This window comes from Nuphar pumila, chromosome 1 (assembly GCF_984573655.1).
Source record: "Nuphar pumila chromosome 1, dmNupPumi1.hap1.1, whole genome shotgun sequence".
NCBI classification, from domain to species: Eukaryota; Viridiplantae; Streptophyta; class Magnoliopsida; order Nymphaeales; family Nymphaeaceae; genus Nuphar; species Nuphar pumila.
The window spans coordinates 42957687-42970433 of NC_143249.1; the positions used below are offsets into that span (position 1 = coordinate 42957687).

The 12747-nt window shown below is 38.4% G+C and overlaps 1 protein-coding gene across 1 annotated transcript; it reads right to left on the reverse strand.

Annotated features, from left to right (window-relative positions):
• Window positions 1-6269: 6269 nt before the first annotated feature.
• On the reverse strand, window positions 6270-7637 carry LOC149848827 (PLASMODESMATA CALLOSE-BINDING PROTEIN 2-like). Its single transcript, XM_090005292.1, has 4 exons — window positions 7592-7637; window positions 6613-6864; window positions 6496-6529; window positions 6270-6342 (listed from the first exon to the last, which is right to left on the reverse strand). Exons 1-4 carry the CDS (start codon window positions 7635-7637, stop codon window positions 6270-6272), a joined length of 405 nt encoding a protein of 134 aa, XP_089861418.1.
• Window positions 7638-12747: the final 5110 nt, after the last annotated feature.

The following is a 12747-nucleotide window of genomic DNA, read 5'->3' on the forward strand; positions in this document are numbered from 1 at the left end:
CATTAATGAATCTAGGGGTGTCAATGGATTAGGTTTGTACCGGACCCTATATATAGGGTCATGGTTTGGTGATAAACAAGAAGGTGCGATTAGAACTAGAACGTGGGTCAAACTCAAAGGGTCCGATTAATATATGGAGCTAGGAATGGTTTATGAAAATTCATACCAGTCCCAGGCCTGACTCAAGTTTCGACTAAGATCTGCATTTTTTCAATGTAAAAAAGATTAAACTATATATATTATTTTACCAGGTATGGTTTCTCTTATGATAGATCCGATTGGACCCGGTACCATCATCTCAAATCAGGTCTGAATCTGGTTTTACTTGGGTTTGAACCAAACCAGACCGGTTAACACTCATGGTTAGATCTGGTGACATAAAACTTTCAATTTCTAAAGAGTGACAGATCAGGTGATTTGACATCGTCACCGTCCATTGCTTCATCTCACGAGAACCCCACGGTCTTTATGCAATTTGTGGAGGCATCATCCAAATCACTTTCCTTAAAATGGGGTTTGGCAAATCACCTGATCTTATCTCCACGATGGGAACTCACTTATCAGCCAATTTCTCTATTTTTTATTTTACCGAGCAAATATGAAAAAATATGAAAATAATTGCTATACAATATATAGGGCACTGCCGCACAAGCATGATGAAACACTTCAAGTCATCGTTGAGACCGAAGAGAGGAAAAGTTCCTTCTGCGTCTCTGACGACAGAAAACTTCGCTGGCACGACGATGAACCCCAGTGAGACATAGGACATCGCCGGCGAGGCATCAAGCCCCCGGCGAGCATCCTATCAGAAACCCCCTTTCCAACAAAAGGGGTTTTGTGTGGACAGCTACCAAAAAATACTCAAAAACCCCTATTGACGTCGTGTAATCGGGTGTGGACCCGACCCGTTTATTAAACAGGTTAACAGTTGTCGTGTCGAGTTACTCGTTTAATAAAAGGGCCGTGTTCATGTTTGCCACATCCGAACTGTTTAATAAACGGGTCGTGTTCGGGTTGAGGTATTCTGACCCGCTAACCCGCCAACCCGACCCCATTGCCACCCTTAGATTTGGTGACATAAAACTTTCAATTTCTAAAGAGTGACAGATCTGAGAGCAGATCAGGTGATCCGTCTTAAAGTGATTTGACATCGTCACCGTCCATTGCTTCATCTCACGAGAACCCCACGGTCATTATGCAATTTGTGGAGGCATCATCCCAAATCCCTTAAAATGGTTTGGCAGATCACCTGATCTGCTCTCCACGGGAACTCACTTATCAGCCAATTTCTCTTTTTCTCTATTTTTTATTTTACCGAGCAAATACGCAAAAATATGAAAATAATTGCTATACAATATACTCTTTTGTTAGGGCACTACCACGCACAAGCATGAAGAAACTTGAAGTGTTTTTTTCTTTTTTATCTTTTATGACAAAGTTAATAATATTAAACCATTTACTGGTCACAAAACCCCATAACCTTTTGCATTATCGAAAAAATTGTCTTATTCATCTTTCGCGTTGTCGAAAGCATTGCCTTATTCATATTTCGCATTGTCGAAGGAATTGCCTTCCATTCCCTATCTCATCTTTCACATTGTCGAAATAAATGCCTTATATTTTCCTATCTCATCTTTTGTATTGTCGAAAAAATTGTCTTGCTTTTGTCAAAAGGATTATCTTATTCATCTTTCTCGCATTGTCGAAAGAATTGTCTCGTTTTGCTTCATTCATCTTTCGCGTTGTTGAAATATTAGCCTTCTCTCCAAAAGGATAGCCTTTGTCATCTTTCGCGTGTTTAATAAACGGGTCGTGTTCATGTTTGCCACATCCGACCTGTTTAATAAACAGGTCGTGTTCGGGTTGAGGTATTCTGACCCGCTAACCCACCAACCCGACCCCATTGCCACCTTTAGATTTGGTGACATAAAACTTTCAATTTCTAAAGAGTGACAGATCTGAGAGCAGATCAGGTGATCCGTCTTAAAGTGATTTGACATCGTCACCGTCCATTGCTTCATCTCACGAGAACCCCACGGTCTTTATGCAATTTGTGGAGACATCATCCCAAATCCCTTAAAATGGTTTGGCAGATCACCTGATCTGCTCTCCACGGGAACTCACTTATCAGCCAATTTCGCTTTTTCTCTATTTTTTATTTTACAGAGCAAATACGCAAAAATATGAAAATAATTGCTATACAATATACGATTTTGTTAGGGCACTACCGTGCACAAGCATGAAGAAACTTGAAGTGTTTTTTCCTTTTTTAGCTTTTATGACAAAGTTAATAATATTAAACCATTTACTGGTCACAAAACCCCATAACCCTTTGCATTATCGAAAAAATTGTCTTATTCATCTTTCGCGTTGTCAAAAATATTGCCTTATTCATCTTTCGCATTGTCGAAAGAATCGCCTTCCATTCCCTATCTCATCTTTCACATTGTCGAAATAAATGCCTTATATTTTCCTATCTCATCTTTTGTGTTGTCGAAAAAATTGTCTTGCTCTTGTCAAAAGGATTATCTTATTCATCTTTCTCGCATTGTCGAAAGAATTGTCTCCTTTTGCTTCATTCATCTTTCACGTTGTTGAAAGATTAACCTTCTCTCCTAAATAATAGCCTTTGTCGAATTTTGCGTTGTTGAAATATTAGCCTTCTCTCCGAAAGGATAGCCTTTGTCATCTTTCGCGTGTTTAATAAACGGGTCGTGTTCATGTTTGTCACATCTGACCTGTTTAATAAACGGGTTGTGTTCGGGTTGAGGTATTCTGACCCGCTAACTCGCCAACCCGATCCCATTGCCACCCTTAGATTTGGTGACATAAAACTTTCAATTTCTAAAGAGTGACAGATCTGAGAGCAGATCAGGTGATCCGTCTTAAAGTGATTTGACATCGTCACTGTCCATTGCTTTCATCTCACGAAAACACCATGATCTTTGTGCAATTTGTGGAGGCATCATCCCAAATCCCTTAAAATGGTTTGGCACCTGATCTGCTCTCCACGGGAACTCACTTATTAGCCAATTTCTCTTTTTCTCTAATTTTTATTTTACCGAGCAAATACGCAAAAATATGAAAATAATTGCTATACAATATACGCTTTTGTTAGGGCACTACCGCGCACAAGCATGAAGAAACTTGAAGTGTTTTTTTCTTTTTTATCTTTTATGTTAATATATTAACCATTTACCGGTCACAAAACCCCATAACCCTTTGCATTATCGAAAAAATTGTCTTATTCATCTTTCGCATTGTCAAAAGCATTGCCTTATTCATCTTTCGCGTTGTCGAAAGAATTGCCTTCCATTTCCTATCTCATCTTTCACATTGTCGAAATAAATGCCTTATATTTTCCTATCTCATCTTTTGTGTTGTCGAAAAATTGTCTTGCTCTTGTCAAAAAAATTATCTTATTCATCTTTCTCGCATTGTCGAAAGAATGGTCTCTTTTTGCTTTATTTCATCTTTCGCGTTGTTGAAAGATTAGCCTTCTCTCTTAAATAATAGCCTTTGTCGACTTTTGCGTTGTTGAAATATTAGCCTCCTTCTTTGAAAGGATAGCCTCTTTCGCGTTGTTGAAAGATTCGACCCATTAAAAAGCACATTTAAAAAGTCATTTTTTATGAACTTGAACGTCTACCTATTGTGCACCATGCAAAATCTATTGATCTGAACATCACATTCGATCCTAAGCTAGTTCATATACGTGATGTGGACATCATATACTCACCTAAATGTGGACTAATCCTGACCGTCCAAATGCATCAATTAATTAGATGACTTAAAATCACCCTAAGCTAGTTCATATACTCACCTAAATGTGGACTAATCATGATCGTCCAAATGCATCAATTAATTAAATTAATTAGATTTAATTAAGTAGATGACTGAAAATCACTCTAGATCCACATGATAAGATCCACTTCTTAGAAACACCTTCCTTAGACTCATATGATAATGGTACATGTTTATAGGGAGGATGAAGGTTAAAATCAAAACCCGTGGGAGGATGAAAAGGCAGTAGGAGTGAGACCTTGTTAAATTCAAATTTAACGAACATTCTGTTAAATTCAAATTTAACGAACAGCTACAGCCTTACGCAGCTTAGAATGGTTAAGAAAACCCAACTGATTACCAACCTCGTGTGTATATATATATATATATATATAGAGAGAGAGAGAGAGAGAGAGAGAGACTACCCAATCTATAAGCTAATGAAAATATGACCACATTCTCATTTTCCTCACGCCGATGATGATAATAACAATAACTAAGTTCAACCCTGCCTAAATATACAAAAAATAGAAATAGATAGACAGCCGTACTACATATCTCATAACATCTACCATCGGAAAGGAATAAAAAACCCTTTCCCCTCCTTCCCTCCCCCAAGAGAGAGAAAGTAGGAGAGACCCTCCAAAAAAGAGGACAGACCTTGATGTGAGACTTTTTGGATCCTTCTGCGCCCTGCCCAACAGCAATCTCGTGCAGCAAACACCATGGTGGGTCCTACGGTCCTCTTCCACCAACAAAGTCCCGCACAGCCTCTTTCTCTCAGCTTACATTGACAGCCATATTAGTAAAATAAGGCTGAGCTTAAGAGAGAGATCAGGACAAGAGCAAGGCTCAAATTGTGAATGAAAGCGATGCTGTAGTCATAAGAGGAGGAGGGGCCAAAGCCAGGGATGGTGGTGGTGCTGCTGGTGGAGCCTGGGATTGTTGATGAGGTGTTTGGTGTGGTACTATTCGTAGTTGTTGGGGTCATAGCAGCACTGCATTTGGCCAATGAAGAGCAAACATCACATAAAGGCAACCATGCTGATTAAAGATGATCATTGTAAGATTTTCAAACAGACCCTAGATATCTATATTAACCATTTAACTACTAAACATAAACTAAAATGTGTGTGTTTTACTCTAAAAAAAAACAGTGTTCAACTAAGAGGCATACACATTAAACCAACTAAACCTAAATTAAAATGTGTGGTAACAAAATTGTTTTGGGGAAACCCCCCAAAAATTCTTGACATGCTTAAAAATTGGAATTTCGAAGATATATAAAAACATATGTATAAAACATAAAAAGTAAAATATATTTAACATTTCGACTACTGCAAGAAGATTCACATTTCACACTACTTAGAAAAAGGCCAACATTATCCAAGACTATATTGATGGTTACAAAATATGACCAAAATCATCGGGATTATTATTGAAAATATCACAATAAGCAGCCAGGGTTATCCCCTAGCTTGGCTTTCATACAAAAGAAAAAGGAAATAGCACAACAAAATCATGATATTTTCTAAAGAAAAAGGAAATAGCACAACAAAATCATGATATTTTCTAAACTATTTGCCAACATTGTGAAATAGCACAATAAAATCATGATATTTTCGAAACTATTTGCCAACATTGTGAAATAGCACAATAAAATCATGATATTTTTGAAACTATTTGCCAACATTGTGAAATAGCACAATAAAATCATGATATTTTCGAAACTATTGTCAACATTGTGAATGTGCGTGTGTCGTGTGTGCGTGTATAATCAAAGAGAATAGGAAAAAGTGAATCAACCATGCCTGATTCGTCTAATCCTTCAAAAGAGTAACTGAAGAAAAGAAATGGTATGGCCCCTTATATGGCAAATCATATTTGGCATACAAATACATGTCAAAACAATAAAGTGCTATGTCCCTTATATGGCAAACCATATTCCACAACACAAATACATATTAAAAAATAAGGGTGAAGAAGGCCAATAATAATTCATAAAAGATCTAATGAAACTTCCAATTTTTAATATGAAGGGAAAGAAGAAGAAAGAAGTATGCTTAGACACGCATATTATATCCCACTTCACAAATATATGTTAAAAAAACAAAGGGTGAAGACCAATAATAACCCATAAAAAGATCTAATGAAACTTTCAATTTCTAATAAGAACATGAGGTACGGAATTAATGCCAAGTCTTCACAGTCCCACCTAAATATCACTTTCTCTGAAAAATGAAAAGCAGAGAGTAGAAAATGGGACATGGAACATTGTTTTAGTAGAAATGTGCAAGAGAGAGAGAGAGAGAGAGAACATAAAAGGAGAAAGATTAGACAATTTTCTAATAAGGTAGGGGTCTGCCTTGGCGAAAAAAAAGACGAAACAAATTTAGACTTAGACACGCAACAAAATTCTACTAAAATTTCCCTTTGTTTACTTTTAGAAGCGGCGAGAGCGAAGTGGTGTCGACAAAGAACTAAAGTCATCTTCCTTTTTCTTCTTTTAGTGCAGTAATCAAGAGGAGAAAGGCGAGCTTAAGAAAGTCGCCAACTCTACTGTGAAGAAGAAGAATGGCAATAAATGATCATAAGAACAAGCAGAATGGAACTGACGGTGTGTGTGCAATGGAATTTCTGCTCCCGTCATTTTATTCGTCTGATAGAAATAACAATAAGCTTGTAAAAATGCACAATGAGAGAGAGAGAGACCTTGCTGTTGAAGGATACACGCAGGAGCCATAACCTGCAATCAGAACATACCCCAAAAAGTGATGAATAGATCTTCAAATAGCTCTGAGAGGGGGGGGCGGTTCTCTTATCGCTTACTTGGGTCCGTTGTGGTAACCGTAGCAGTGCCAGAGAAGTCGCAAGCGCCCTGGGCCTGGGCCATCTTCTGGAAATAGCTGTTCATGGCGTATGAGGCATGGGAAAGGACAGTGTTTGGGTTGTAGCACGCCCCATTCTGATGAACGGGGAGGCAGTCAGAACCCGCACCACATGCATAATCCAGAGACTTCTGCAAGGCCTGATCACCCACGTTGCTCTTCCCCACACACCATGTCCCACCTTCCACCAACACTGCCAATACCAATACCCCCCAAAGAAATCATATCAAGTAATGCAGCACCAAAACCATTAGAGAGAGAGAGAGAATCAAAACCATCTTGCAGGATATTACCAAAAAAGAAATGTCCCGATATGTTTTGCTTTCGAAAAAAGATTCATCGGTGTTATCAAGAGAGCATTAGCTCTAGCTAAAATCTACCAAAGAACCTAGAAACCCACACAAAGGAACCAGATACCCATTTTTGCTGAAGGAACAAGAAAGGAAACAAATGGGCTTACACAACACAGACAGAGTTAAAAACCACTAAAAACAACATTGGTTTTCACCAACATAAAAAATACCCCTTCAAATCCCAACCAACAAAGAAAAGGCACCGTTTTTCTAACATTAAAGGGAGAAAAAAATGCCACCAAACCCAAAAAAATAGCTGCAGTTGACAATCTTTTGTAGAAGTAGCAGATCATGGAAAGAAAAAAAAGAAAATAAGAGAAAATAACGTATATAACATGAAAACCCTGAAGATCAGTCACACCTGGTGAGTTACTATGGTTGAATAATGAAAAAAAAAAAACAGAAAGAAAATCCTGAAAAGAAGACTAGCTAAAACTAATGAAATCAGCCTGTAAACTTGGCCCTAATCACATTGTTCCCCCTTGTCATGAATCAGCGAATCAGCAAGGTGGAAGACCAAAATAAAATAAACTGCAAACAAGATCAGTCAGAGGGTCTGAACCTCACCTGAACAAGTTGCCATGGCTAAAACCAGCAGCACAGCAACACCCATCGCCACTAAAAGCAAAGCAAAGAGAAAGGGAGTGGGAAACACCAAAACACAAAGATGAAAAGGCAGAAAAAAGAGAAAAAAACTAGAAGATGGGGAGCTCAGATATTGTGTGCTAAAGATATTTGTATGTAGTGGAGCTGGGAATCTTGAGTAAGGAATAGAAGAGATGAGAAAAGGGGAGGGGGAGAGGCTGTGAAATGAGCTCAGTGCGGCTCTCTACTTTGTGAGAGTCCTCCAGTAAATAATGAAGGTCAGAATGGTGACGTGGTACTTGACTGTAAGTGCATAGTCTTTTTCTAATATTTTAAGCTTTTATTTCTAGGGTTTCCTTGAGAGAAGAGCCAACCCTTTTCTTTCTACATCGGTTTACCCTCAACGGTCATAAACCCATCTAGATGGTTCCAAGGCAACCCAGGTTTGAGGCTGAACGTTAGCACTCGTTCTTGTAATTGTACACGTACATTCTTGCTGGTACATATTGCATTTTACTCGTGAATACCAAGTTAATTTTCAACTTTGGAAAATTTTTAGGATGCAACTTTTACCTAAAACTTTAAAAACACATCAAAAGGTTTTGAAAATCTTGATACAATCCCAATCTTGCATTAAAATTGTGAAAGAACCTTCAGTTAATAATTTCTGAAAAATGTTGGCTACATTCTTGAGTTAAAGTGAAAAACTCATAGGATGCGTTTGAATAACACCAAAAATCGAGTTTAAACCTGGTTTTGGGAGTAAACGTGATTTCCATATGAAAACCAAGCTGGGCAAAAGCTGATTTTAAACCAAGGTTTGCAAAAACTTGGTCTCCCCAGTTTTTTCATTGGAAAACCCAGTTTATTGGGTACCCCCCTCTCCTCCTCTTCTTCACCCCCAACCCCCATTTCTCATGCTTAACAAAACCCAGGACTGCCATTTCCGGTCAATGACTGGCCGGAAAATGCCCAAAAATATTAAGTTTTTCATACATATGCCGTGATTTTTCAGCCAGTCACCAACCAGAAAGTGGCTTGGTTTCTGCCACCAGGAAAGGGCAGCACCAGCCCCGACCATTTTCTGGCAGGTGGCTGGCCAAGTAAATAGCCTGGCCAGGTCTCTAAAAATATTTTTTACGTTCTTTTTTTAGCTATTTGGTCATTCACTGCCCAAGAAGTTGTCGAACTGATGCCTCCCTTGCTAGGTGCACCAACCCGGCCATTTCCCTGACCAATGGCTGGCAGAAAATTATCCTAGTGATTTTTTTTTCCAACATTTTTAATACTTTAAATTTTTTTAATTTACAATAATGTGGCGAGATTAATTCCTCCTTGGCAGGTTGCACCTGCCTATTCATTTGCCGGCCAGTGGCTACCGGAAAATGACATGATGATTTTTTCCTTTTTTTTATAATGTTAACATTTTTATATTGGGGTATCTAGCCATTTTTTTGCCATCCACTGGCAGGAAAATGGCTGAACTGGGGGCCTCCCTTTGTTGGGTGGCACTAGCCAGGCCATTTTTCGACTGGTGATTGGCTTATTTTTAATTTTTTTTATTTTAAAATATCCAACTATTTTCCAGCCATCCACTGAACGGAAAATGGCCCCACTGGTTTCACCCTTGTCAAGAGGCAACAACCTAACCATTTCCCAACCACCTGTTGGCAAGTTTCTTTTTTTGTTAATTTTTTAGTTTTTAGGCTTTTGTAATTTAAATTTCTAAAACCTTGTTTTTAATATTTTGGGTCATCCAAACATGAAACACCAATAAAGTTTGGTTTTTGATCAACCAAGTTTATCAAAAACCCAGTTTTCAAGAAAATCAGGTTTGTATGAAACCTGGTTTTCCCTCTTGTCATCCACGCGTTACCTTAACTTTTTCCATTTTTTGTGGATACTACCCTCTAGATGTGTTCTACATTTTTTTATTTAATAAAAAAACCTTTAAATCATATTTTTCATCGTATATATTGAAATTTTAACAGATAAAAAAATCAATGCTTTACAATATTATAAATTTTTAACTTTTCAAAAATAATATTTTTGTGTTAAAAATACATTACAAAAGTCCATTTCTACTATATTTTGACCATGCTGAATACGGTCATAAACTCATTAACACATAGATTCGGTACCTGCTCCTCCTACGAGTTTCAAATAAAAAGTTGGGAACCCACCAATGTAGTTTCTCATTTATTTTTTATTAAAAACTAGAGCAGAAATATCAATTTATGTTAGAACTTCTTTCACCTTGGCTTGTTAAAATAAGATTTTTGACCCCAATCCAACGCCAATAATATCGTTGAAATCATATGTCAATCCTGACCGTTGATGTCAAAGAACATACCCAGTTAGTGGGTCTTGCCTAAGGTTTTCAACGAGTCGGGTTTGACCCAGACCAGACGGGTACCAAACCCTATAGGGTCAAGATCAGAATCCGGGTCGGACCCGAAGGGTCATGCAGCCGGGTATGGTTTGTGAAATTTTATACTCGACCCGAGTTCCGATTAAGATTCACAAATTTTCAATGTAAAAGTGATAAAAAATATTATTTTAAGGGTATGGTTCGGGTCTGGTTCGGGTCTGGTTCATGTAGTTCTTATAGGATCCGGGTATGTCTTCTCTTATGGTGGATCTGGTCCGGTAGCATCATCTCAAATCTGGTTTGAGTCTGATTTCACCTGGGTTCGAACCCCGACTGGTTGACACCCCTAGTCTTGCCTGGTTAAAACTGTTGTAAAAGTGGGAGACACGTGGCATAATCTAAACCTCTATAGCCAACTGCAGGACAATCTTCACAGTTCTAACTTTTCCTATGCCTGTTTTCGGGATTTGTGTAAAAGTAAGGTTCCTAAATGAAATTTTTTGCTCCCGGATCAGTGTTTATTTACCATCTTCCTGCATGATGAATCCGAGACACAGATCTTGTATTTATGATGGCAAAAGATCCAGGAATTGAAAAGTACATGGTGACATTAAAGTTTTTGTTCTGTTCCAAACGGTAACATCTCCCTAGAGTACTGTGGCTTAATGTGCACAAGCCAACGTTCAAGAAAATCGGCCCGTTTGACTCGAATCTGGGTCCGAATTAGATATCATTTTGGATCAGGTGCATCTCCTGTGTCTGGAACAAATGCAGCTGGATTTCTCGTTATTGAATTATTTTTTGGGATAAATTGTGGGATTATGCATCCTAACATGGATAGAGGCCCATATCTAGATCCAAGCATGTATTGCATATGATCATCCTGATCTGGTTTTTTTGTGATACGTCTGATCCGGTGTTAAGCTGTTTTCTTACTGGGCTTTCTTTATCTTAGTCACAACCTTTGAAAAACTGATCCAAATTCAACCAAAATTGGATAAAAGACAGTCCAAGAACCAGGAACCTGAGAAAAAAGTGCTAATGTAGGAATGGATCCAAGTTTCTAATCCAACTTATGAGTCCACTTAGAATGAGGCTGAGTGGTCTGACAGATCATCACGTGTAAGGTCGACTACAAGTGCAGGCAAGGTTGGCCCAAACCATGTTGGGCTTGTTCCGACTCTAAGTGAACCCTAGGAGCGTTTGGATCAAGATCCATATCTGACTGGATCATGATAAAGGTACGACTAGTGGCAGAAACAGATTAGATAAGGGTCCAAACATGGTTGATCCAATTCTGAACCAAATTATAAGTAGTTGGCTCAAACTTCAAACCAAAACAGATCCTATTGAAGTAGATCTGAATCCGGATCCGATGTAACACTATCAGGTATGATAAAAAAAAAGGGTTAAAACATATATTTTTACGTGTGACAATTACAGACAGACCGGTTCTGGACCCAAGTTGACAAACCCAAATCTGGATATGTTTGAAACAGCACCAGATCCGAAACATTTAATGCTTACTACGACCTTCGCTATTTGGACACAATAGGTGGGTTCATGCCTACCTATGTCGGATCAGGGTCTGACCTATTGATGCAGGGTCCGTACACTCGCCTCAGATTACCATACTGTCTTGTAGGGATGAAATTTAGTGTGTTACAGTTGGATCATGGTACATCCAAATCCAAATCAAAATATTTGGAAGCATGATTTATCTGGGTCTGGATTTTGAATGGGAGCACTGCAGGATCTGTTTTAAAAAATGCTTGAAACCAATGGTTTTTCATTACAAAATGCAAACAGATTGGATTCAATATGGATCCAAATGTAAATCCAAAGGAAATCGAATCCGAAAGAGTCCTATCATGTACATCCAAATCCAATCCTAATAGAAATTTGGACCATATTTTAAGATCCATATACTGTAATATTGTGTTGGACTTGGATATGAGATCTGGCAAAATCCAAACCATTTTCCATTTATCTGGCAAAATTTATCCATTGAATACTCGTGCACTGAAGTCTTGGTAGAATGTAGCGTACCTCTTGATTCCTCTTATAAAGTAATGCCTACATGGAAACCCTACCCATGCACTTTGTATGAGTCTTGGAGTTCGATAACTGATCTTGAAAATGGAGGGCTCAGATCCATTGTAGGTGTGCACTTCATGAAAGAAAATATTTCACCAAGGCAATCAGATGATTGCTGGTTCGCAACAAAAGCATCTTATTTATGCATTTATAAGAGGGTTTGGATCAAGCCCCGTCAATTTTGGATATGGCTCAATGTGGCTTGGGTTTAACCCGGTTCTGGTCTGATGGATCTGGATCCAAATCAATATACTGAAATACAGTTGTATGTGTATGTGTCATCGGACATGGTGAGTGTCCTGCTCGGGATCTAGTCATCTAACTAGTGCTTGCATGATCTGTATATTGAGTTGGACCTGGATAGGTCCAAGTTGATGACCCAACCCAAACATTGTAAAAGATGGATAGATTTATGGATTATGGTTCTAGAAAAGGCTATCACTAGTGGAAGGGTCAACTAGAAGTGGATCAAATACTATTCAGCATACCCATCCAAGTCTGGCTTAATATGGTGCCAGACTTGGAGTTCAATACTGGATCCAATGAGCGCACTGTACGGGTTGTTCAATTGGATCAATTTGGATGTTATACTCAATAGAAATCTTGTTTTACCTGATAAGAACAGTTATCTCAACCAGATGGGTGTCCAATCACTGTAGACATTCCTAGA

Excerpts from the sequence above, each read along its gene's own strand:
- LOC149848827 (XM_090005292.1), bottom strand. The coding sequence starts at position 7,637 with ATGGGTGTTGCTGTGCTGCTGGTTTTAGCCATGGCAACTTGTTCAG. Across the intron at positions 6,865-7,591 it reads AGCCATGGCAACTTGTTCAG|TGTTGGTGGAAGGTGGGACA; the intron begins GTGAGGTTCAGA and ends TGGTATTGGCAG. Across the intron at positions 6,530-6,612 it reads GGTTACCACAACGGACCCAA|GTTATGGCTCCTGCGTGTAT; the intron begins GTAAGCGATAAG and ends TTCTGATTGCAG.